Genomic DNA, 25,337 nt, shown 5'->3' on the forward strand with positions numbered 1-25,337 from the left:
GTGACACAGGCAATCTCTGGGAGTGTTTTGAAGAGAGATCTTTCCTTTTTGCAGGGAGCGTGGCAGAAGCAGAATAAAATATTGAAAGCTTACTATTAGGAATTTAATAAATGGGTCCTCCTTGGCTGATTCTCCAGTAGATATGTCCCACTAAAGACAGAAATGAAGGTCAGAAACGGAAGGGAAGAGGGGACCAAATGATCAGGGTAGAATTGATGTGAAGGTTTGCTGCGGCTGTGGTCTGTCTGAACCTTTGCTGAAGTCTGGCTTCCCAAAAAGTTGCAGTATTTCACTATCTTGCTTTATCCGTGCTTTATGATTTTATTTCCAGTCTCGTAAAATCATCAACTCACAATGCAATAAAATCTCTGCTTGCTTTGTTTATGTCTAACATATATATCTATCTTCCTCTGCACGCCCCACACCTGGGATAACATGACAAAAGGTCTCATTCTCATGTCTTCACAGACTGCCTTTGTTTCAGGGTTTTTAAATCAAATAATTCACTTTGTATCCTATTGTTGGACAAAATATGTATTTCATATGCTGCTTTGGTAGCACAAGTATCTTATGAGACTTACATTCTTCCTGCTGGAGTGTTTTTTCAAAAATATCTGGTTTGAGTTGATGAATCTGAGAACTATAATCTCTATTTTTATTATGAGCTTCTTGGCACTGATATGTAATAAATTCACTTCGTTACCCCATCCAAGAGAAATACTGCTAAGTTGAGGGTCATGAATGTTTCATATCAATATCCTGTCTTTAATAAATCCTGGTCACTTCTGCAACAAATCTGTCTGCTTTCTGTTTTGGGATATTCAGGAAGAAAAATATGGAAAAATGAAATATTTTAGTCTGGGACTTCCTTCCTTTTCACTGCCTCTGTCTCCTTTGTCTTCCTGGTAGATAGCTCCAGGATGTGCTAACTCGTCCGGGCTGCAGCTGAGCCCAGGAGCTGGAACGGAGTTGGTCCATCCATACTTCTGGTGGCTCACCTTCCAAAATGTTCTAACCTCTAGCATTTTAAAGCTTCTGCCCTCTGAATCCTAAAATATTTGTATATAAGAGCTTCCCCCCAGCCGAATATTTTCTTTCCGTGGCAGTGGCAAGCAAAAGGCAGTATGAGACCGGTAGGCTTGTGGCGTAGTGGAATAAACCAAGAAAACCTAAGTGATGGGAACCCTGTGCTGTGCCTGGCATGTGGCACGTGGCTGGGGCTCACAGGCACTGCTGGGTTTAGTAGTAAGAGGGCTTTCTCAGAATAACATTGCCTTGTCCTTGTACTCTGCCAGTGTCCCTGTCTTCCCAAAAGGCCGGCATCTACGCTGGCAGGTTGTTCTGATTTTCTTCAATTACTTTGTCTATTGGGGACGGATAGACAACCTTAGGGGTGAGCTGATGAGTTTGTGAGGGAGTCACCTAAAGTGAAAGAAAGTAGATGACACGAGAATAAATTAAGACTATATGTTTTTATTCTGGTTAGAGTTTTAGGAGATGATCCATGGGGCCCCTGTCAGTACAAAAATCTGGTACAGGGGAAGATGAAGCCATGTCATTAGGTGTAACACCACCTGTTATCTACAACAAAAACTCAAGCTATGTTCTCATAACAAATGAAAGCTATAGCATGGTAGTTTCCCAAATGAGCTGTGATACCAATATTTCAGTTTACTTTGGAAGATGCTACCAGGATGTAATTTCATAGGAGGGTTTTCTGGGCTGTTATAACTTGTCAAAACACAGTTCAATTAGTCCAGTTACTGGAATTCCCTGGAGGAAAGCAGCCTTCAGAGGAATGAAAACCACAGCGTACTGGCACAAATAATTTTCCCATCTGTGGCATAATAGCGTGACTTGCTTGGTTATTCCATGGTTGGTCCTTTCCGTGCTGAAAGAAGTATCTGGAAGCAAAAGTCCAGACTCTGTTCAATGGCCTGATCTTTTTTTGAAGTCAGGTTCTGAAATGAGGGAAGAAACCAAAGTAAGGGAAGCTTAGGGAATTTCCTAATCATCTCATCCCCTCCAGGATGAAGGGAGAAAAAAGATTTGCTGTGTGCGTGGAAGACAGGAAGCATAATTTTGCAATTACGGCGTATGACGGAGACTCCAGAAATCCTGAGTTTTTAGCTCTGCCACAGATCTGTCTACCATTCCCTCCTCTCCTTGCCACAGGCAGTATTAAAATCATTCTGGGAGGACCCTGGAACCTTGTGAGGAACGACCCATGTTGTCTTTTCTGCCTGATGTTGTTGCAGAATATCAGGACCCATCGGCTCTGCAACACACCTAGATTTCCTCCCACAAACAACAGCGGGGTGGACCTAGATTCAGGCCATCATGTGGGTGGGGGTGCAGGACACTTCATGTGCAGTGTAAATAAAGAGATAATGTGTTAGCATTGCTCCAGATAGAAAATGTCTACAGTGTGCATAAACTATCCTTTGTTTTGGGAAACAGGACCGACACCCGATATTACCACCTTTGGCTTGAAGCTCCAGACTTTATCGCTTGTTGTTTGGTTTGCTTTTCAGCTCACAAAGCAATACTTTCCCACTCTAAATACAGCTTATCACACCGACAATGTGCGGTGCTATTGCAGTTGCCGTGGCAGACGCTGCTCTTAATGAGATGTTCCATGTGGAAAGCAGCAATTCCACACAGCACAGCTCAAGGCTCACTGGAGCTAGGGAGAACAGCCGGCTTGGCCAATGCATGCTCCGTGATACTGAATTTGGGCTGACACCGTAAAATCTGACCCATCGGTGCTTTATCACTGGTGGAGGGTTGCGGTGTTCCAGCTGCAGTTGCTGGATCAACAGTCGCTGGTGGCCCGCTGAGGAGTTGCACGTGTGTATGTGTGTGTAGGTGTGTGTTGGGGTGTTTCTTCCCCTCCTGTTTCCAGGTGCAAGCAGATGCAGAGTCACGGAGGAAAGAGGATGATGGCTGTTTGTCCCCAGAACTCGTCATGTTTCCAAGAGCTGTTATTTGTGTTGGTTTGCATGGAACTTAACTTGTGCCAATGATGATCGCTGGACTTTCACTTATTTCATGTTTTGTGGATAGTCGTTGAGTTTTAGGAGGCCAACACCCTGCTGCTGGGTCAGGGCAGCATTGAGTTACATCTCGCTGTGCCGGTGAGCCCTGCCGCGCCGTCAGAAGGAAGGATACCCAAAGGAAGCCGTGCTGCCTTGTGGTTGCAGCACACCCTTGGAGACTCTGCTGGAAAGGGCCTGTTCGGGTAACAGCCAAGCCTTATAGGAGGTTCCTGGCCAAAAATAAATGGGGAAAAAAAAAAAGCTGCCGAAGGAATAAACTAAAGTGTGTTAGTGATAGTGTGTTCCTATCACTGTCTTTTCTGGTACAGTCCTGCCTTATGTACTTGCTATTGCAAATGAGGTTTGGGCTTGTTCCTGTGTCACAAGCATTTCTTTTTTTCATGGGAAACATGGTATAGCCAGAGTGACGGGTCACCTTCTGCACCTGGTGATGCAGGCTCTGCTCTGAACCATGCGAATTTCTAGCTGGGAATTCAGATTTTCCTAGTAGCCTCACCCCCCCCCCCCCCTCCAACACCACCACCAGTTAAAGCAGGAAGATTGTTGCAGGCAGTTAATTAAAAATTGTGTAATGTTAATTATATAGTCTGGCTAGATATGTGCTCCTGTAATACATAAAATAATAGTTTGAAGGAGGGAATTGGAGAGACGGCTATTTTTGCATTGGTAAAGAGAGCAGCAGTCTTTATTTTTGAAAACAGCCGGGGGCTGGTTTGGCAGCAAAATCTTAACCCAGCAGCCGTCATGCTTTGCCATCTGCTCAGACAAAGCACGCCTTAAACAAGGTTGACTCCTGAGCAGAAACAGAGACAGCGTGCGATGTATACACGCACTTCATTCTCATCAGTGACTGTAGGGTCCCAAACCTGCTCAGACCCCTGCCCGTCAACGCCATTGGAAAATCAATAGCCTCAGTGCCTTTTTCTTCTCCTTTACCAGCCGCTCCGGTCTCTGCCGCTCTCTCCATGCATGGGAAGGCTGCCCTGGCTTTTGGCCGCACCAGTCCTCTCCTCGCTCGCCAGTGCTTTCCTCCCTCCTTCCCGAACGTGGGGAGCCAGTGGGGATTAACACTGGGGGCGTGCAAAGCCAACTGGCAGAAGGAAAGCATCACAAGCTGTGCATCCACGCTGGGCTATGGGGTTTGATTTATACAGCCGAAACCCTGAAAAGTGGTTTGCAAAGATACAATTCAAGAGAAAAATTCAAGCTGACCTCTTGCCACGCTTAAGGCTGGGATCTGTGCTAAATGAATCAGAGGTACCAGCTCCCTGCTACCTTCCACTCCAAATGCCAGTATTAACTGGACACTTATTTAGGAAATTTTAAATAAAAAAAATGGCTTCTGAACCTCACTGAAAAGAAAAAAACAGAAAAAAATTCTGTCTTGGTTTTTTTTCCGACAGAAGCTGAGGAAATCATTATTGTCCCTGTCACTCTCTGTCCTGCTTGAAAAAGTGGGCAGGGAAGAAGAGAAAAAGCTGGAGAAGGAAGAAAAAAAAGAAGAAAACAAATTCAGTATTTAAAAGTAGGAGGGGATTTTTGTTACAGAAAACTTGCAACACACCTTCGACACAGCCGAGTCCACCCATCCGGTGGGAGGGCTGTGTGCCTGCCCGGCGTGGCTTAGAGACAGACCAGTTGCCTTTCTGTGCTGGAGGGACACGGTGGTAGCACCTGCCCCAGCTCCAGGGTCCTCCGGCAGCCGCAGCACAAGGCAGGGAAGAGAAGAGAGATGGAGGAGATGGCAGACAGTGGGAACGGACTAAGTCAGTGCTAAGAGTGGGAGACAGAAGGAATCCACACTGTGAACTGTCTAGGAAAATCTATCACTTTGTGTAAATGCAGACATCAGAATTTGACTCAAAAGGGGCTTTTTTCCAGATTAAACCCAATGCCTTAAATTCCACGTGAAGCAATTAGCAGAATAGAGGTGAGGTGCAGAAGTTGGAGGATGCTTTGATAAGCAGTGACAGCAGATCAGCTATGGTCTTGGTGTAGCTTTTCATGAATTTTTGAGAAATTGTCGTGACAGCACCTGCATGCACAAAGAGTAAGGATAGGAGATATTTTCAGATACTTTCATGAATTACCTGTGGTCACTGGATGACTGAAAACAAAACAAGGCAAAACTTCACTGTCTCCATCTTAAATGCATGGGAGTTCCTCTGTGCGGAGCCTTCCTAGCTCCACGGGTCAAAAGCTTGAGGAGGATCTGCTCTGTGCAGAGCTGCGAGGTCGGAGCCCCAGCCTCCTCCCAAGCACACGTGTGCGTATTTGTCTTCATAACATTTCAGCCTTTCTGGCTCAAATAGCTACTGACCCCTTTGGTTGTCTGCTCCCTTTGGTTATCAGTACCGCAGTGGATTTCCAAATTCCAGTATGCTCAATTCCATGCTTGAGATTATTTGGGACAATTTATTATTTACATTTCTGGGACCTGGTAAGTTAGGTTCTCTGATTAAAACTGCAGAGGCGTAGCAGGGCTCCATTGGCATCTGAAGATGGGCACCTTTCAAAGCAGTGGTCATGTGTATGGAATCCAGCATGGATGAGCTGCTGGGCTGTTGGCTCCTCTGGTGCTTTTCCTTTTTTACCTTTGTAGGCCCAGCTCTTTGGAGTTGTTTGAACATAGTCATGGCAATCTCTGTGTACATAAACTAACACATGCAAAGCCTTTTTCACAACCCGTGCCCGAGATTGCAAACTTTGCGGCGCAGTGTCTCTCCTCCCTCCATGTTTGTATTTAGCACAAGGCTAGTCTCATGGGGAGTTTCCAGACAGTACAGTGTGGAAGCCATAAAATACAGTAGTTCAGATATAAGAAAGGCTAGGAGGCTGTTGGTTCAGAGTTCCTGGAAAGCCTGGGATGGTGTACAAATGAGGTAATATCTAAAACATCTTCAAATATGTTTCTAAAGCAAATGTTGCACAATTAAATTAAGGCTTCAGAGGAATTAAGGCTTCAGGAGAGGCAGATTTGTTTTTCTGTTGAACAGGACAAGTGTGTCAGATTTAATGATTCCCATAGAAAAATGTGGACTTCAAAATTAAAGCCACAGATGTGTTGTCAGTCTAACAAAGTATATCAGATTGGGACATACATTGCATAAAACCCGAGGAGTTCTCACCATCTCTTTCTCGTAGAGTTTTGCCTTTTCCTAGGCTTTCTCTTTTGGTCTAATATGTGTATTCATGCAGTAATTATATTTTTTCTCAGGGTCAGAGACCAATGAGCAGAGCTGTGCTGCAGATTGCTTCAGCTGCCTCCTGCTGTCCCCGCATGTAGCTCTGATCTTATTTGATAGATATTCTCAAGCTGTGTTTCTTAATGAAACTGTCTTTAAAATAGCAATCCGTGGGTTTACAGAGCTACACATTTTTTGCAGTTGTGTAGCTGAGACAATTTTATATGTTGTTTGAAATTACTCCATTAAGCTTATGTTCAGCTGTTCCAAACATACTTCTGTTCCCTGTAAAAGGTGTGCTCCTGCGGCACTTCCAGATACAGGTGTCCTTGGTTGACTGAGTTTCTCTACTTGCATGAGGCAATAATTGCATGACACAAAGAACAGCATTAAAAATTGCTTCTGCTTTCCTTGCTTGGTTTACAGAAGAGGTCTGTTGAGTCTCTTTGTTGAACGCTTTGGACCTGGGTTGTTTAAAAAGGACTAGTGGCTTCTTGTGGTGATCCAGGGATTCTTGTCCGGAGTCTCACAATCCACCTGCACAGGACTTTCTGAAAACATTGAGGATCTTCACAGTTTTCAGCTTGACTGTCTCCATTTAGTCAGCAATTTTGGAAGTGAAAACCTTCATAAATCTTTAGATTCCGAGAATGCCTCCAGCAAGGACTTTTCACGGGGTGTCTAAAGTTCTCAAATGACTCAGATACAGTATCCATATCAGTAAGTAATATTTAGTAAATAATGTGTCTTGAAAAGCCTGAGTCATAGCCTGAGTCATAGTTCAAGTAGACAAGAGGGTCTCATTTTCAATCTAAAAAATTGAATAAAAATATTTAAATAGTTCAGTCTTGTGGCTTTAGGACACAACTCCTAGGCTGTATAACAGACTCAGAAAGCTGGAATCTCCCCAAATGAGGGGAAACCAAAGCATTGCAGCCAAATTTTCATCTGTCTTCTGCACTTGAACTTGTAAACTTGCACATGAACCCCCTGTGCCTGTCATTAGCATATTTACACACACTAAAGTGCAAGTGGAAGGTCAGGTTAGGTAGCCGGGCACTGTTTGTGTGGTTTGTACACAGCAAAGTTGGGTTTGCATATGCTGATGTGGTATGGCGTATTTCCGCAAATGGAAATTTGAGGCCACTTTCGCAGAATGTGTTAACCTCGCATCGCCGGATTGTTCGGCTCTTCTCTGAGGAGCGCACACGCAAAATTAGGTAACACACGTTGAATGCGAAGCTCAAAATATTTAGCCCTGTCTAACACCGAAATCAATTAGAAGGTTCATTGCAGGGTGTGTTTGATTTCTTTAATAAAGTCCGCCAACACATAGCAGTTACTAGAGAAAGAAGTTGATGTTTACAGTTCTGGCACTAAAATTCTCAGTGTTATTAAAAAACCCCTGATCTCTTTGTTTATCAGTTTGTAGAACTAGAAAGATAGTTGCTTAAGGGAAAAAAAAAATTCTTTTTAAGATTGCTTTTTCGTTGTTACCTCTAGGAGGTAGCTGTGATGTCAGGAACAGTTGTTGAGGAAATAACAGCCCTCGTCTCTTGTTCGTAGCAGGATTTCAGGTTTGGCTCCACCAGAGACACGAGCATCATTTGTATTTCTGCATCTCTGTGACGGAACAGATTTGTCTAGTTTTTTGTCTTACCTTTTGGTTTTGTTTCAATCTTACTTAGGCTAGGCATAGCTGTGTAAAAATCCCAAACCAAGTAAAACAAATCTTTTATGATCTGTCTGATCTTCCAGCCTTTTCATTTCTGATGTTAAAACATTTTCATTTCTGATTCGCTATGTATGAAAGCCAAAGTGACTGAAATTTCAATTCTGGATCAAAATCTGGCAGCTAGTAGACTACAAAACGGTGAGGGAAAACATTGTTCTGTATGCACGAGGCATGAAAATTAATTGTTTAAGCAAAAGATTTTTTCAGATGTTTAGGTTTTGCATATGAATTGTCCCACTAATAGTGGCATAAATCTTCTACAAATACCGTAAGTAATACAAATGTTTGCTAATAGCTTGTTTGATTTTGAACTTGCTTCAGTTGCTTTGGCAAAATACTATTCCTGAGTGAGTAAAAGAGTAATGGGGTCCGCAGCCTTCAAGTGCGTGGCTGCAGCTGTGCGTCACCTCATTACTTTCAGTACTGCCTTGGGATCTCTAATGCCTGCAGCTGGTCCGCGTGCCGTGTCACCCCCTACAAGCCGCGTCTCAGGGCAGCCACGAGCCACGCCCGTGAGCACATCGCGCGGGATGTGAGGTCAGTGCTGAACTCAGAGGGGAAAGGAGTACTCATCAAACCCAGTTAGGACCTCTGTTTATGAAGGGACTTCACCCACGCTCCTGTTTTCGTCCTTTTCCTCACAGGGTGGTGTGACAGTTCCCTAACCTGGACTTGTGGAAAGGAAATCAAAAAGGGGATGAATTTGACTTGCAGATGCCTAAGATTTTCATCTTTTTTTAGTAAGAATTTGAAAAAGTTTCTACATTTATTTATTTATTTATTTATACACACACACACACACACACACGAATATAATCTCACATTTGCTTTACAGATAGTTAAAAGTCCTGCGACTGTGACCTTCTAAAATTACTGCCCTATCAGTCAGCTAAAGTTGCTTTTGGGCAGTACCGATCTGTCAAACCAGCCATGAGATTCCAAATCGGTTTCTTTCAGATCTTCAAGTGACTTGGCACTTGAGAGGGCTGGGTGCGATGCTAAGCCTGGAGATGCAGAGGAGCAGATGACGCCACCTGAAGCTCTCCTTCCCGACGCCTATGGAAAGCCCTGCCTTCTCACTCAGGCTCTTGAATCGCCTGCTTGGCAAGCCAGGCATAGCGACCGGCTGTAGCGGAGCAGTGTATTTTAGTACCAGTACCTGTTTTTTCCTGTGGATTTTGAAATGTCGAAAAGTCTACTAAAGTTCATGAGCCTTCAAGGCACTGACACAAGAAAAGGAGGAAAAAAAAGAAAGCAAGAGGGGTCTAAGCAAGAGGTGTTGCTTATGGCATTTTGTGAAGCCTTTTACACCTGCACAAAATGTCTGTAAAGTGACACTAAACTAACCCGCTGCATTTTGTTTACTCGCTTTGCATGGGTGTAAACGATTAAATAAAATGCCAAGCAGTGGAGGATTCAGCATAATGATTGTACTGTTTTAGCTTGCTCTGCATGGCTTGTTCTATTAATATAAGTTTGTGGTCAGGAAGGAACGCAGTCTCACTTCGCTAAAATCTGAAACTCGGTAAAGCATAATATGTGCAGTATTAATTTTGGTTTGACACCTGCCAGGCAAAGATCCTCACCAGCCAAAGGCATTCTTCTCAACCGAGCTCCATCTGTTGCGTAGATCTTTGGTTCTGATATTTCTAACTACTCAAGCCAAAGCAAAAAGAAGAGCCAACTTGAAGAAAAAAAAATCTCTAGGAGGAATGAACAGTTTTATCAAGGCTAAATATAATAGCTTGTTGTCATACTTGGTTTAAGTCCTGTAAGGGAAACATGTACCATTAGTTGTGTTATATAAGAAAATGGGCCTTCATACTGGCAGTATGATTTTTGTTGTGGCTCGAAAGGAACGTCGATAGCTAAAGTCCAAGCACATGATTTTATTGCTGAAATGCGGCAGCCTTTAGAAAGATTTCTCAGTAGGAAAGTTGCTGGTAAAAAATTTACTTACTTGTACTCGGCAGATAAAAAGCCCAAGGAGTCTGCTGTGATTCTTGCACGCAAAGGAGCAGCAGGATTAACACTTGCCTCAGCTCTTTGAAAGACAGCTCAGGCTATTTGAAATAAGCATTCAAGTAGTGTCTGTCAAAAGAAGTTAACTTCCAATCCCCTGACAAAAGTTGCATGATGAGTTTGTCGCCTAGCTGACAAAATAATCATTAATTGCTCCAGTTGTCTTTGTTTTGCACTTGGAGTGGGTGAATTACTCTGTCAGAGCTGCCCTGCCCACCCGGGTAAACATCTGCCTCCTACGAAACCATGAGAAGTCTACTGCAAATATGAACGTGCTTTATGATCGTCATGAGTTCGTACAACCATCCGCTGATTGTGAAGTATTATTTGTGATAGCATGGAGAAGAAACTTGACTGAGGGAAATGATGGCTCTGTGTGCTTCAGACCAATAATTAATGGTTGGAAGTGCCATGAGTATTATCAAATTCCATTGAATTCACTAAGAACTGCAGAGCATTCAAAAATGTCTAGAGATCCACTGGCATACTTCAGAATTTGATTTTTTCAGCATTATTTCTAGCTGACTCTTAGTGTAACGGCCGGCATGTAAACCAGAGACTCTCGTCTCTGCTCTGTCAGGCTATCAGGTAGCTTTGTGCTAACAACTAGTTGCACCTGGCTTCCAAAAAACGGTCATACGTCTTCTTTCTATATAACTTTTCAAGTCATATGTGTTCATTTGGGAAAAAAATCTTTGGCCAAGGTCTGAATGCTTGGTATCTGTATTTAAGCAGTTCTTCCAAATAATTCCTAAAAGCTCAGGTGTTCCTCAGAACCTCCCAACTGAGCAGATGTTTCTTTTTTCCTTAGTGTAATGCTGCATGCTGAACCTGTTCATGCATTTATACCAAAGGTATCACTGCAAGGATGCTGTCGTTAGCCGTGGCTTCAGTGCTGATGCATATAACTTATTTACGTATAACAATATAGAAATTCATAGGAAATATCAAGCAAATTTTACTTCCACTTCAGTGTCTACAGCCGCATCAAATGCTGCTAAAAATAAAAAGGTATAAAACCACAGAATGATTAAGTCCAGTCCTGTCTGTAATGCTTAGGTAATCCTGCTTGAAAAGAGAGCAGATATATGTTGTGTTTGTGTTTTCTTTGCATAGGTATTCTTTTCCTTGCATGCACCTGGAGTTGCCATTTTATTTATGAAATTAATTATTTGATTTCATGGTATGCAACAGCAGAGAAATGCCAGGTAAGGTTGTAATTCATTTTTTGCATGGGAAACAGAATGACATCCACACTATTACCTGCTGAAACTTCCTCCCTGCTCTTCCCAATAAAAAGCAAATGGACAAGTGAAAACCCAACCTCTTTCAATTCCTTAAACCCAGGGCTTGCTCCCTATGGCTTGAAAAGGGTGAAAACTTAAGACAGCGTGAATTTATTTAGGGACTTCTCTGTCAATCTGTTTAACATCAATTAATACTGAAGGCCGTCAGTATGGCAGAGATATGTGGAGGTACAAAACCTGCAAGACAAATTAAAAAGAAGTTCAGGAAAACTGGGTAGCTACTGGGACTGAATAGTGGGAGAACAACTGAAAACCTTTGTCATCAAATCTGAATGTTTATGTTTCAGGTTTTAGCAGTCTGCTGCCACATCCGCAGCTACTAGGCAGTCATTAGCAAGTGATAAAGAATATAGGAATTAGCTGCTGGTATTGAGCCAAAATAGAAACATCTGCGTTCTTGAATTGCCTGTAGATTTACAAAATTTTATGCTGTCTTTTTTTCCCACCCTATTACTCAAAATGTATTTAATGTCACAAAGTGTGATGCTTTAGAGCTCACACAGGAGAAGAGATTGCCCACGAATGAAGATATATGTACTTTTTAATTACACCAGTAATGCTGAGTCCCAGCAAGCTTTTGGCAGGAAGGAGCTGAATTTGGTACCATGGGTGGATTCTGCTTCACTTGAGGGAGACCGTTTAAAGTTGCCATAGATTTGATTATCTCCGGATCATGGCCACAATTTATTCTGCAAGTTGGCTGTCATGGTATTAGATTCCAATTTATTTAACATAAGACAGATAACTTCATGTCTTTTAAGTCTTAAAAAAACAGCAGGATGTGGAAGAATGCAGCCAGTCTTAAAAATCTATTTCATATTTACTTTCATTTTGATTACTGCCTTTCCTAATTTAATTACAAGACATGGAAATGTAAATTACCATGATAGAAGTATGCTTACGAGTAAGTGTTTTATGATCACTAATTTACAGAGGTTGGTTTTATTCATACACATTCTGTATATTAATGACTGTTTGCATTCATCAGATCAGAATTTGTCAAGATACAGAAACTTTACAATCCTGCGTTTATGAAGCATAACTGCAGCATATATTCAGATGAACATAAAATTCTCTGTAATGTAGTCAGTTGAAAAAAATGTGCTGCTTTCTAAACCCCTGTTTTAGGTGTTTTTCTTTTAATGTGCTTATGGTACAGATTCCATTCTGTAGTTTAGTCTGAGTTATTTAACTGACCAAGATTTGATTTTGATTACATTAGAGAAGATGGTATTTATTCTGGATCTGTACAGGCATTCTTGGGAAGGTAACTGGGCCTGTTGTTCCTACAAAGGTGCAGGTTTTCCATCACCGGGATTTCCCCGTGCTGAGTCAGCTCTATGGGAGGAAGAAGAGGGAGCTCCCAAGCAGAGATCAGCGATCAGTGCATGCTTGGCAGTCGTCGCTAAATGGTGTTCTCTGGTAGACTCACATGGGATGAAGGAGGCGCGCATCTCTTTGGTAGTGAGCAAAAGCCTACCGAGGAGGCAACCGGCACAGATAAGTGGAACAGCTCCCACGGTCTTCCACCTTGCAGCTACCCATGTAACTCACCATTCACATTCGGCAGGAGAGACAGAGAAACAGCTGCGCACGTCCTAAAAGCAGGAGAAGGCTATACATCTTCTCCAAGTTATGCACGTTCTGCATGTTATTTTAATCTGAGTGTATTAACTTTATATATGGCAAGATATCTATAATGGGGTCAGCCATCTTGCTTCAAAGAGTACAGGATTTGATTCAATTTTTTCTCACTCCTTGGTCAAACACTTTTTGAAAGCCACTGACACCAGGAGGTGAACCGTGGTGGTTTTGAATAGACTTTGGATGGGCTGTGTGATCTATGCTGTTTGCAGATGTATAGAAAAGATATGTATATGGCGATATATACAAGAGAAATATTTTTCCAGGTTCCCTGGAGCATGATTATTTGGAGCTGATGCAAAACACTAGTGTTCCCTTTCCAGCCTTTGAATCAGTCTAGTGTTTAATTAGCAACAATGACTACAAGAAAAAGAACAACACCCAAATTATATAGTAGGGGTTGGTTTCTGGATAGTCTGTTCTACTTTTTTCACTGATCAGTGATTTGAGCTTGTTTCTTGTGTTTAAACAGGTCTTGAATCAGACCCTTCTAAAATTCACAGCACTGAAATAACCTTATAATGCTTCATGATCATTTTTAACTTGCACAGGAGGGAGTAAGCGCTGCATTCTCCATGCAGGCCTGCCAAGTGTTGCATATCTAGCATGATACTTTCCCATCTGGCACTCCAGTCATTCATTGCCACAGGTTGGCTTAGAGCTCATGAATTTGGATGTGCTGTAGGAAGAGGGCAGGCATTTGCACGCAGTTCCGCCTGTTAGGACAGGGTTGGGAGAGAACAGCTGAACAAGAAAACAGAAGAGCAGCTGTACACATGGAGGCTCACTGTCACCTCCCATTCCCTCTTCTAACAAATTGAGCCAAGCCACCCCCTGCAGTTATCCAGCACCTTCTGTTTATTCCACCCTTCTCACCAGAACAGCCACCATCATCTGCCCTTTGACTTCAGTGATCTACAGCACCCACGGGCATCCCTCAAAATGCTTATTTTCTGCTTTCCCTTTCCTCCAGCATCTCTGGCAGCTCAAGGGTGGCTGCAGCTTTCAAAAGTCTCTGATCCCTCCATTACTGGGAGCATTACACACTACCTTCCAATTCAAGTTCTGCAACCCCACCTCACTGCTCTTGAAAGCCTGTCCCAACCTGATCTGCCAAGTGTTGTTCTGCTTCATGACCCACTTCTACCATTGCGCTCAGGCCAAGGGGATTTCACGTTAAAGCAAATATATCTGGTTATGTGCAAGGTGTTTGCTATTGTGACATTCAGTCATTAAATAATTTCTGGAACATAACACAGCTGCCAAAACACACAGCACACAGTCTGGCAACCATGGCCATGCCCGTTCAGTACCCACTGCTGGGTCTGTCGTTCAGGCTAGTTGAACAAGTGCACTGCGCTCCAAGGGGGCTGGAGGGAAGCAGAGCCTGGCACTAGGTTCTTTATTATATACATTTCCCTTTAGCCGAAGTGCCCCAAATGTCACTGGCTGCTGGCATGTTAGCCATGATGGTTCTGTGGAGTTTCAAAGTCCCTTTTAGTGTAATTTCCTATAGTAACCAAGGCTTTGAGCTCCTCCACTGTGGGCCGTTGCGTGTATGCATGTACCTCTAGTAGCTTCTGAACCTGTTGGCCAACTTTAAGAAGCCTGCCTAGTTGCTGTTGTGGAGAGGAGCGATTTCATGAGTGCCTTGAGAATTGGTAAGCAGCTGGAGGAGACAAGTCCTGAAGCACGAGTCATCTGTAGGACTTGCACCTGGGGGAAACAAGGCTTCTTTGGTTTGCTGCTTGTGGAACTGCTTGATCTAACTTTAGCACTTCTCAGGGAAGAACTGTACTCCAGATGCCGGGAAAGACGGTTAAAGAGGACTCTGAAATGCTTGCTTTGAACTCTTCAGAAATTATGAGCAGGATCTGGTAAGAGATTCAAGTGAACAACAGTTAGTGACTTGAGTCCAGATCACTGAAGGACTCTGTACACTTATCAGTAGAAGGTGCTGAGGCCAGATGCATGCCTAAGCAGTTATTCCTTTTTACAGTCCCATTCTAGTTATGCAGGGTCTGAAGCCCAGAATCACCTACCTGTGTCAGATGTGATTATATAAAAATCAGAGCGTTTGCCTAGCATTGTTTCTGCTGAGGGCTCTTGCATGCAATTTTGCTCTGTTTCAGCATACCCCTGGATTCCCAGGAGAGTTTTCTCTCCACCAGGCTCCATTCTAGAGGCTGGGAAGCATTCTTGACCCTTCCCGGAGAAATCTCTATATTTTTTTCTGGAATGATTTATCAGGAGAAAGGAAATGAAGAGGAGCATGACTGTGCACCTCAGCATTAGGATGTGCAGCTCAGAGAGACCCGGATTCCCATCTCCTCTTCCAGGGCTGCTTCTGTCTTCTTATCCAATGAGTATGTACATGGTCATTTAAATGGATAAAATACAGAGGCAGCGCTGGAAGCAGAGACCAGTCCCCAGAACATCCTTTCCCAAGGGACAGATTTGTTAGATAGTTATTAGATAAGAGCTGGGCCATTGTATCCCTGGCTCCCCAACTGTCTCCTGAACTGCCTGCGGAGTTGTCCTTGCAGGATTAGGCAGCAGCTGATTGAGACTTTTTCAGCACTTTGGATTCAGGTACATCATTTCCATCAAAGTCCCTTTTACATAGCAAAGAGCAAAAGCCAAAAAGTTGGTTTTGTGTTGCATCATGTAAAAATGTATTGAGTGCATAAGGGAGAAGGCTGCCTGAAACTCCCAACAGAGGCTTTTGGTCGTGCACAGGGAAGTCATACTTAGATGGAGAAGGGTCCTTTAGACAAAACCGCAAGGCACTTTAGGCTGCCAGCAGTTCTGAGGAGTCAGCTGGGTACTTTGCAGATCACCCAAAAATGCCTCAGCACTTTTTGCTGCTGTGTCCTGTGTTGGAGCCAAGCTCGCTTGCTCCCCAGCACATGTGTTCCAGCAGCATGGAGAGCGGGAGGTCGGTTCCTTGATGCTGATAAAGATTTTCCCATGGCGCAAGACAGCCTAAGAGATGATCTCAGCTTTTTTCATCACCTAGAGATGGTGATGAGAAAGCAAAAGCAAAAAAGAGGCTTCAAGTGATTCAAAGCCTATTTTCACTGGACTTTATCTTGCATCCTCCCACTTGTGCCAAGCGGGACAGAGCTGGGGTGAGTTTTTTTCCATCCCCCTGATTGTTGCAACATCTTCTTGGAGTCTCCGACTTAAAGCTGGAGAGGTCCTGAAGAAAAAGAAATGCAAAAGTGGCGACCGGCTGCCTTTGCCCCATATATAGCTTTGGTATCTGGGTTACTCTCTTTTGTCTGGTACGTACGTGTGATACTGTCTATTTATATCCAGTTCTGTTTCCTGTCCACACTCACCAGCACTGTCGTATCTGTGTAGTGGTCTGGAAGCACACATGTACACACAGGCCAGAAGTTGTCAACATCGCCTGTTTTTTTAACTGGGACAGCTAGGATAAAGGCTTAGGGTGGATGAGCTTCCTTGAGCGGTGAGAGCTGGAGACGGGGAGAAGCGCGTTCCCTCGTGCTGCAACTTCGAATAGAAGGAGCTGCGGGTCTTCCTCTGGGTCAGTTTCAGCTCCAAAACCAGGGTGGAGAGTGTCTTCCCCCCCCACCTCCAGCCCAGAGAAAGGGGGTTTTCATGGTCCCGAGTGCTGTGCCAGCAAGCTGGCCAGCAGTCCCAGGAGAGCAGCTCTGCACCAGGCTGGCCCACACCCCAGCACAAAGCCGTCGGCTCTCCATTCCACAGGGACCTGGTGGCTTCAGTGTGAGCAGCGAGACTTCAGCCCCTAAATCTCCGCAGCGCGCGGCCCTGGCAGTTTGCGGCGTAGACCGAGTCCACAGCTGGACACGGCGTTTCACTCGGTGTGCTCGCTGGAGGTGACGGCACCGAAAATCGCCTTCTCCGGGGAAACCCTCGACAGCCTCTGGTCGTGCCCCAAGCCCTGCTTCTTCCCCTTTCCAACTGCAGTCCTCGTATCCTCCCTGAAGCATATATCTAACATAAGCACGTACACTTCCACATGGGATCCACCTAAAGCAAGAAGAGCTTCACATTTTTTGTGAAGGAGGTCTCAGTATCCTAAATGTACCTTTCAAATGCAACTGCAGGATCTGCATAATTGAAACTTTTGCTCTAATCTTGTTACCTCCCTCAGGCAGTTCCTGACAAATGGAGATTATAAGTGAGGGTCTATAGCAAACATAACTAAAAAAAGGCATCTTTAATGTTTTCGCAATGTGTTCAAAGCAGCTTGGGTGCTGAGCACAGAAAACTCATTTCCCTTTTACCTGAAATGCCATTATGTTTATTAAATGAAGAGTGGCATTAATCCTAGAGCATATCCAAATCTTTTTGTGATTTTGCATTTGTCATAACTAAAAGATCTCACTAAATATTTCTCTATACCTCTAAATAATATTGCCCATCATGTAATACTTGTCTCAGATTTTCCTCAGTGACTTTGTATCAGAGCTGAAAAAGAGCTATCACAGAAAATAAAATGGGACTAAAATAACAGTCCTTTGTATTAAATTTAACATTTGGCTTCTGTCCCAGAATTTTCCACATCCATATTAGAATCAGATGGCAGCGTAAGATGAAAAGATTTCCTGGATGGATTTTATTCTTATTCTTATTAAAGGGCTGATAACAGGCTGAAGGCAAGATACTTGTAGTAAAAAAATCTGCCTAATATCAAAGGCTGGATGGACAAGCTGACATGTATTATTGTTAGGCCTCCCTGCTTGCTCACATTTCAGTATCATAAAATCATTCTGCTAGTGAACATGAAGTATAAAAATTCCAGCATGAGAGCAAAAAGCCCAGGCTGGCAGGTAGAGCTCCTTTGGGCACACTGCTTTATGCTTAGTAGCTGACCATAAGCCAATGCAAGGGTTTAATATCAAAAAGTAGTGTTGGCAACAGCACAGTGTAGCTATATGTATTTTAAATTTTAGTTATTCTCAAATGTTTGCGTCCATGAAAGACACTCCCTCGCCCTGACTTACCTGTGGAGCTGGTATCACATGTGATGTGACAGCGTAGGGCAGCCTCACCAGTATTGCTCAGCCTTCTTCAGGAGGCACGCATCCTCTGCCCTGTCCCCAAACCAGCCACTTGCCCCGGGTTCCTTTGGCAATCTGGAGACAGAAGGATGAAAGGGACTTAAACACTCCTCAGAAAGCAATTTTCCCTTTACTCAAAGCAGCTTTGTATAGTACTTACGTATGACTGGGCTTAAATTGTACAAACGTTTGCAAGCCCTGGGTATTCTATGCAAAAACAATTACTTTTGATCAAATGAAGGAGTGGTGCTTTCTAGTGTTGCTCTTCTGCTGTAGTGGAGACTGTGAGCGTGATATTGTAGCTATAAATTAGATTTTGCAAAGCAGCTCTTCTGTAGGGAGTCTGCTGCTTCAGACTGACAGGCTATAATTAGCATTTTCTTGGGGATATTTTTGCTCCGTTTTGACGCAGTATCTTCAGCAACAAAAGCAGAGCAGCAATTGCAGGCTGCATTGACCCTTCATTTCAGCTTGTGATTGCAAAGGGTATCGAAGAGCAAATATGCTTTATAGATATGTTATGCTGCTTTTCTAAATGCACCTTTTTAAAGCAACTGGTATGTGGTTTGAATGTACAGGCAGAGAATCGTTTCACCAGCACTGGTGTTTACAGCATCGATGTCAACATCCGAGCTTCTACCCAGCACTCCTTTTACAGTCAGTGGAGAGAAACGTGCACATTTAGAGGAGTAATTCATCTGATCTGTTTTAGACATCTTCTTTCCAGTGAGATGGATTGTATTCTAGAAGAGCCTATTTCTCTCCTTAGCGATAATTAATCCTAGTATAATTAGTTCAGGAGGGGCTATCTGTAGTTAGGTGAGATGGATCCCATACAGCATGTTTATGAATAGCACTGTATTCTCACTCTGCTATTAACACTGTTTGTATTAATGCTTTTTTTTTTTTAATGATCAGATTACCATAGGGAATACGCAAAGAGATCACTTGCATTTGTAAGAAATACTTGGTTCAGTCCCTAAGAGATTTTTACCACCGATAATTACAGCTGCCTTAATCCTTCCTGTGAAAGCTGTTTTGGTAGTTGTATTGATCCTGTCCTCCGTGACTCAGGTACCAGTTCGACGCTAACCATCTTCTCGGATGAAGAGTGCTTTCTGGGGCATGTTGGGTTCTTGGGCAATACTAAGGGACGTAGGGCAGAAATCTCTGAGAGAACATGGGACTTCCTTGCACTCTCCTGAAAACAGCTTCAAGGAGGCCAGATGAATGGGGCTGTAGCACATACATGCCTGTTTTCAGGAGTGTTACTACAACTGGGATGAGGGATAAGAAAGCAAAATTTGTATTGGGGAACGGTGTGGATGCCCTGTTGATTTGGGTTCACCCAAACCATGCTTATGGGTTCATTCAAATAGAAGAAAAGCCCCCACAGCTGGTCTCCTCAAGACAAGTTTGCCATATATAACAGGGCACAAAGGGTAGGTAGCATCTTAGGAGACAGAAGAATTTCCTGTGAACAGCCCTCAGCAAAAAAATAGAGTAATACCTAGTAACTAAGGAATCAAAGTTATTTCTGAAGTGTATAAAGAGAGTCACAGAATAGGAGTAATAAGGTATTACTGGTCCCCTATCTGTCATTTGTCACTCTATCATACTGGTGCAAGCAGATTGATTTTTAGAGGGTGATGGCTGCTGGGAACGTGTTCCTTGAAAAACTTTCTTGTTTAGTACCCCAAAATCTATAATTACTTTTGGAAGTCTTGGCTTTGGAGTAGAATTCTGATATCTGGATTATTGACACCAAAACCTCAAGGCTCCCTAGTATGGTCCACCGAGCATTAGTTTTCCTCTTATTAATCTTCTGGTTGATTATGTAATTAATTTTTCTAGGTGAGTATGTTTTCTGTTTCTTTAATTAATTAATTCTTTCACCTCAGCTTTGCTTATTCCCTCCTTTGTCAAGGTCTTACATTAATATTTGCAGCATTGCCTAGTGACATGTGTTTGCATTTTCTTTTTCTTTTTCTTTTTTTTACAGATGTAACTGAAATTGCACCGTGTATTTTGAAGACTTCACCAACAGATCAGCAGCTGAACAAGCTTGCGAGGAGACTGGGACCTGAATGGGAGCATATAGTTCTGTGCTTGGGTTTGTCCCATACTGACATCTATCGATGTAAAGTCAATCACCCTCACAACCTGCAGTCGCAGATCGTAGCTGCGTTTGTCCTGTGGAGACAGCGCTTGGGGAAAAAAGCAACCATGCAAAGTCTGCAAGCCAGTCTGACGGCAGAAGAAGTGGATCCTTCTGTGATACAGTATATGCTTGAGTGAAGCCTTGCTCTTGACTGGGAGCTTTCAAGTACTGCGTTAAATTAAATAAAGAGGATCCACGGAAATGTACGTTGAAGAGCTGACGCCTCAAACTGGAAAAAAAAGAGGCTGGGAACTGTGGTTTTATTAAGCTTAAACATTCCAGTTTTCTGTGGCATCTTGTGACTTGTAATTCTTTTCATGCCAGATTAATTTTTAGCAGGCATTAAAAAATGGATCACTCTTTCCTGTTCGCTTTTGTACTATTCCAGTGGGGATATAGGGTGACACTTAAAGTCCTTGAAAGCAGGAGGCCCTGCAGTGAGTTCAGCAAGGTTTCTGGTTTCATTGCGGGAACAACACTTGGTTTAACCTATTTTCTGGACTATATAGGAGCCTTTTTTACTGCTGTTCCGTGCTAGTTCCCTGATATCCCAGCAAGAAATGAGAATAATCACTGTTACTAATTTAACAATTTTACAACAGTTATTGCAGGTGGCTAATTTCACATTTATAAAAGTTTTAGCACATACAGTGCCTTGCTGGGATAGATGGCTGCCACCTTAGTCTGCCTTTGAAACCGGCCCTAAGTGGAAGTAAGGGGAACCTAGTGTGCCTGTGAGGGTTTCTCCCATTATCGTTTAATGGGTGTAGGTTTCTGCAAGGAGACAGGCGCCATGCGCGTACGCCATCTCTTAGCACAGCACGGGTGGGGAGTTCTCGGGGAAGACACGCAGCAGAAAAGTGACCAGAAGGTAGGCAGGAACAGGCAAACAGAGTGAGAAGGGGCCTAAAAAAGGAGACAACTTCTAAGTTGTCCGTGTTTGTCTCTGCTAATAAACTAGGAGACAACCTGGTGCCTGCTGAGTCTTTGTGCTGTGCTCTGCATCCAGGCAATCTTGTTTCACTGAAGTTTTACTCTTAGGTCAAGTGTCCATGGGCACCTTTCTCTGACCACCGCATGCCCAGCAGGGCACTGAAGCTTGCAGGACCTTTCTGGTCCAGATGAACTCCCCACTGCTCTCCTTCCTGCTTGTGCCATCCACCAGGCTCGTTTGCTTTCTGCCAGCTTTTCTGCACCTAATGGGAGCGGCTTTGACATTCCTGTCCCCAGTTCTTTGCCAGCTGTAATTGTACCACCAGTAATGAGTAGATTTTATCCAGAAGAACAGTAAAGCTTGGGCTTTTCTCCGCCTTCCCTCCTGTCAAGGCGATTTTCTTCCTGCTGGAAGAAACCCCTGAGGCTTTTGCTGACCAGGTAAGTGGGGATCAGTCCACAGGGTATGTATCCAAAGGCAATGGAAGTGACCAGCTTCTCTCTGAGGCGTGATGATAAGAGGCAGAATACGTTTTAATTTTCCTTGCACAGTTTGCTGTACAGTTAATGAAGAACAAAGTTTGGATGCTGGGTTTCCAGGTCTATTTATGAGCAAGTTACAGTAGACTATTTCATCTACAGTCGTTGCCAAATAACTTCCTATCCTACAAGATCTGCCCCATATAATTTAACAGCTTAACAGCCTTGTCAGAAGTCTTTATTGGGGCAAGAATGAACTTTACTGCATTTTTTTTTAATTCTTCCTATACCCAGATTTTGGAAGACATCTGGGAAATTGGGAAAGACAAAGAGCTTTTAAGGAAATCCTGTCTGCCTTGATTTTCAGAAGCATGGGAACAGGAAAAATATCCTGGCAGGATCCCGAAGCAATCTGGTGGTATTTTGGTTTTAATCTTCTGTATACAGTTCTGACCTTCAGTAAATCGTGATCCTGGTATACCTCACTTAGATCTTAACTAATTATATCCTGTTATGCCTACTTACAGAGTTTATCAACAAATCCCAGATAAACAATGTAAATCAATTTAGGCCTTGGCATTTATTTATTTTTCTGTTTCATGGTGCTTTAATGCCAGCATATTCTTTTTTTGGTTGCAAACCATCCTAGAGCAGGTGTACAGACATTTGGCAAATTCATATGAGCACGGCCCAGCGTAGGGAGTGTGATGAAGACCCTGAAGCAATTCTGCCAGTGAGATGGGCAGGAGCGTGGTCTGCATTTTAGGGAAGAGGGGCAAAGCAGTGTCCCTGGCAGCAGTTTGGAGGAACCAAAGCTGGAGATGGGGAGCAGGAGAAACTACTGAAAACATGATTTCGAGGAAGAAGCTGGCTCCCGGCAACATAAATGCAATTACCTTATCTTGTTCTGAGCCAGCATGGACCAAGTCTTAACACAGACTGGTCTCCAAGGGAGTCATCCCCAGTTAACCCAGCATGAGCGCAGTGCTCCAGGAAGGCAACCAGTGCAGGCGGTAAAGCAGTGTAATGGGCACACTCACGGGGCCCTGGTGCCTTCTTCTTTGGGTGAACTTTGCTTTTCATGTTCTTCATTTCTACGACCAATGTCAGGTTATCCATAACTAATATATTTAGAGTCTTTTTAATGGTGAAGAAAACAGCCTGGAGTAGGTATGAAGTGTCATGCCAAAGAAGCCTTCCTTACAAGTCAGGTATCCTTCTGTATATCTAGTATGGGCCACTGGAAACCTCACGGGTGAGTATCATATCAGGTAATGTCTCCATTTAAATTGGTCTTTAGGTAGGCTAAATTCTGCATCCCAGCAGTGGTACTGAAATTACAGGAGCCACAGCTAGACAAGAAATTTAAAACCTGGCCTCTCGTATCGTAGAACAAAGCACTTAATTCATAATTAGTAGTTACTTTCACATTCCCAGGCCCTATATTAATGCTGTAATACTTGAGTTGCAAATATTGAAGGGAGAGGTTTACTTATTTTATGAGATTGTTTCCATTGCTGTTATTTTTAAATTCATGGAAATGTTCCTATTAGACTCTTCAGTTTTATTAAAGCTTGTTTTTGCACCACACAAATGCAGGGACACATTTAACTTGACAGTAGTATTCCTTTAACCCAGTGGATTTTTCCATCCACTTGAAAATATTTTTCTTCCGTATGTAATGCTTTATTTTGCACAAGGATGCAATTAAGACAATTTAATTCTTCAGATGTATAGCAAGGCCTCTTATTCTCTCTTAGGACAGTCAAAAGGTCTTAAAATGTTTATTCTTCTCGGACTAATTTGGGAGCAAATGTTATTTATTTAAATGTCACTCGTAGACAAGCCTGCGACTTGAGTATTGTTCAGGAGCGAGGCAACTCAGTGAGCAAATTTCCCCATCTCTCCCTTCGCCTCAACTCCCTCGCGCCACCAGTTTGGGTGATGACGGGGGCTTGCGCAGGGGCTCCTGTCCTCCCTGCCCGCCGTGCCCCCAGGGCTGGTGCACGGGGCAGGCTGACAGCCAGCGGCAGCCCCCAGCAAGGACTCGTCCCTCTTCCATTGCTCATCGCTTGCAGCGAGGCACGTGGCCACTCCAGGCTTCGGGCTAGCACGTGGGCTCAGGGGCAAAGGTTAGCCAGCAGCAACTGCTCTCTGATGTGTTTGGGTTTCTTAACGGATGTTGAAAAAGCCTTTCTAGTGAAACTGGTATTATTGCTATCTACTTATTTGGGGCAGTGTGTAGGAGCCCTGAGAGAGGAAAGCATAAAGGTGGCCCCTGCTGGACCTTCCACTGAAGCAGATGGCTTAACTTCTAGTCCTTGGAAAAAGTAGTCATCAGTTTTCTTCCTTGGTCTGTACAGGAGACTTTGAGATCCCATTTAGCTCTCCTAAGTGGTAAGTAGGCTTTATAAAAGCTGTTTTGTACTCTGCAAGCACAGGTGGACTCTTAGCATAGCAATAGGCAAGGTCTAAGAGCACTACTTCCCACCTGTATAAAGCAGCATAGATGATCACAAAGAAGGGATCTCCTCTCCTCAGGGCAGAACCATGTCAAGGAGGCTCTACGCTGCGTTGAACAGTGGCTGGAGTGTAGAGTAAAATGAAAATGCAGTCATCTTCCAGCCGCTTCTCCCAGATGATGTGGGGGAAATTTCCATCTTGAGTCATATGTTATGACAGTCATTGATCTATGGAATAAAACATTTTGCAAAAGGCTGGAAAAATAAACAAAGTCGTATTATATTAAAAGAATATAAAAGGCACGCTCATCTGATGCTAAATGTGGTCATGCTGCCAATTTTGTTTCTTACTGGAAATAAAAACAGTCTCTGAGAGCTAATCTGTTTATAAGCTTCCATATTCTCCATAGCCATAGCCTAATGTCAAGGCATAGTAGAAGTAGAGCTGAAAAGGCAGTTCCTAAAAGTTTTGTGTATTTACGATGCATATTCAAAAGCTGTGTCCAGATTTCACTAAATGAAAAGAATTTTGACTTTCAAGGTGTCTTTCTATCACCCGATAAATAGACCTAAAAGTAAATCCAGTGATTTGGCTTTTTTTGGCCTGAATACAGTGTCTTTTTTAACTGATTTCCTGAGAAAAAGGAACATTTGCCGGAAACGGAAATAATCTGTCAAAATATCTTTCCAGATTAAAAAAAGAAGTATGTGTTTTAGCAGAATTCACTTCTGAACCTAGCATTTTAGTTGTGAAACAAGACGAATTGGCAATTTCCCTTTGAAGCTGGCGGGGAGAGCTGAATGATCAGTATGGCTGATAATGGCGCAGGAAGAGTCCCGGCACTCCTGCAGCACTGACTGCATTAAAATGTCTGCACGTGTTACAGATACCATTTCTGACACTGATGTCTGGTCCAAGCCCCAACAGCAAAGAGACAAAAAGTCTCTTATTAACTTCAATGCGCTTTGGATTAGGCCTTCTTTAATTGGAACCTGCTGAAGCGTGGGACTTTTACTACCTCCCTTTGAAAAGCAGTCTTTATGGATTTGGGGCAATAAAAAGGAAAGGGTTTTTTGTGGGTGTAGTAAGCGCTCTAGGTTATGGGGTCCTCTTTTCACTGCCTCAAGTGCTACTTTGCACTATTCACTTCAAAGTAAGCGTCATGAGAAAGGAAAAAGAACAGAGGAGCGGAGCCATTCAGCAAGGGATATCGGTATGTTTCCAAAACCGAGATCATTTTGAGTTCTGGAATGTGAATAATCCCCTAAGAGGTGGGATTTGATGGCTCAGGAGA

The 25,337-nt window shown here is 43.3% G+C and overlaps 1 protein-coding gene across 2 annotated transcripts in view; it reads left to right on the forward strand.

The window, feature by feature from the left end:
* CRADD (CARD and death domain containing adaptor protein) overlaps positions 1-20,530 on the forward strand; it is an 83,129-nt gene extending 62,599 nt beyond the window's left edge. Inside the window, exon 3 of one of the 2 annotated variants that reach the window (XM_075497015.1) lies at positions 20,009-20,530. In XM_075497015.1, the coding sequence (XP_075353130.1) occupies positions 20,009-20,304 (296 nt within the window). In that variant the 3' untranslated portion in view covers positions 20,305-20,530. Of the gene's footprint in view, positions 1-12,602; positions 12,940-20,008 lie in introns of those variants that run through there. The other variant, XM_075497004.1, reaches the window with a different exon arrangement.
* Positions 20,531-25,337: the final 4,807 nt, after the last annotated feature.

The sequence above is a fragment of the Mycteria americana genome, chromosome 1 (genome assembly GCF_035582795.1).
Source record: "Mycteria americana isolate JAX WOST 10 ecotype Jacksonville Zoo and Gardens chromosome 1, USCA_MyAme_1.0, whole genome shotgun sequence".
NCBI lineage: Eukaryota > Metazoa > Chordata > Aves > Ciconiiformes > Ciconiidae > Mycteria > Mycteria americana.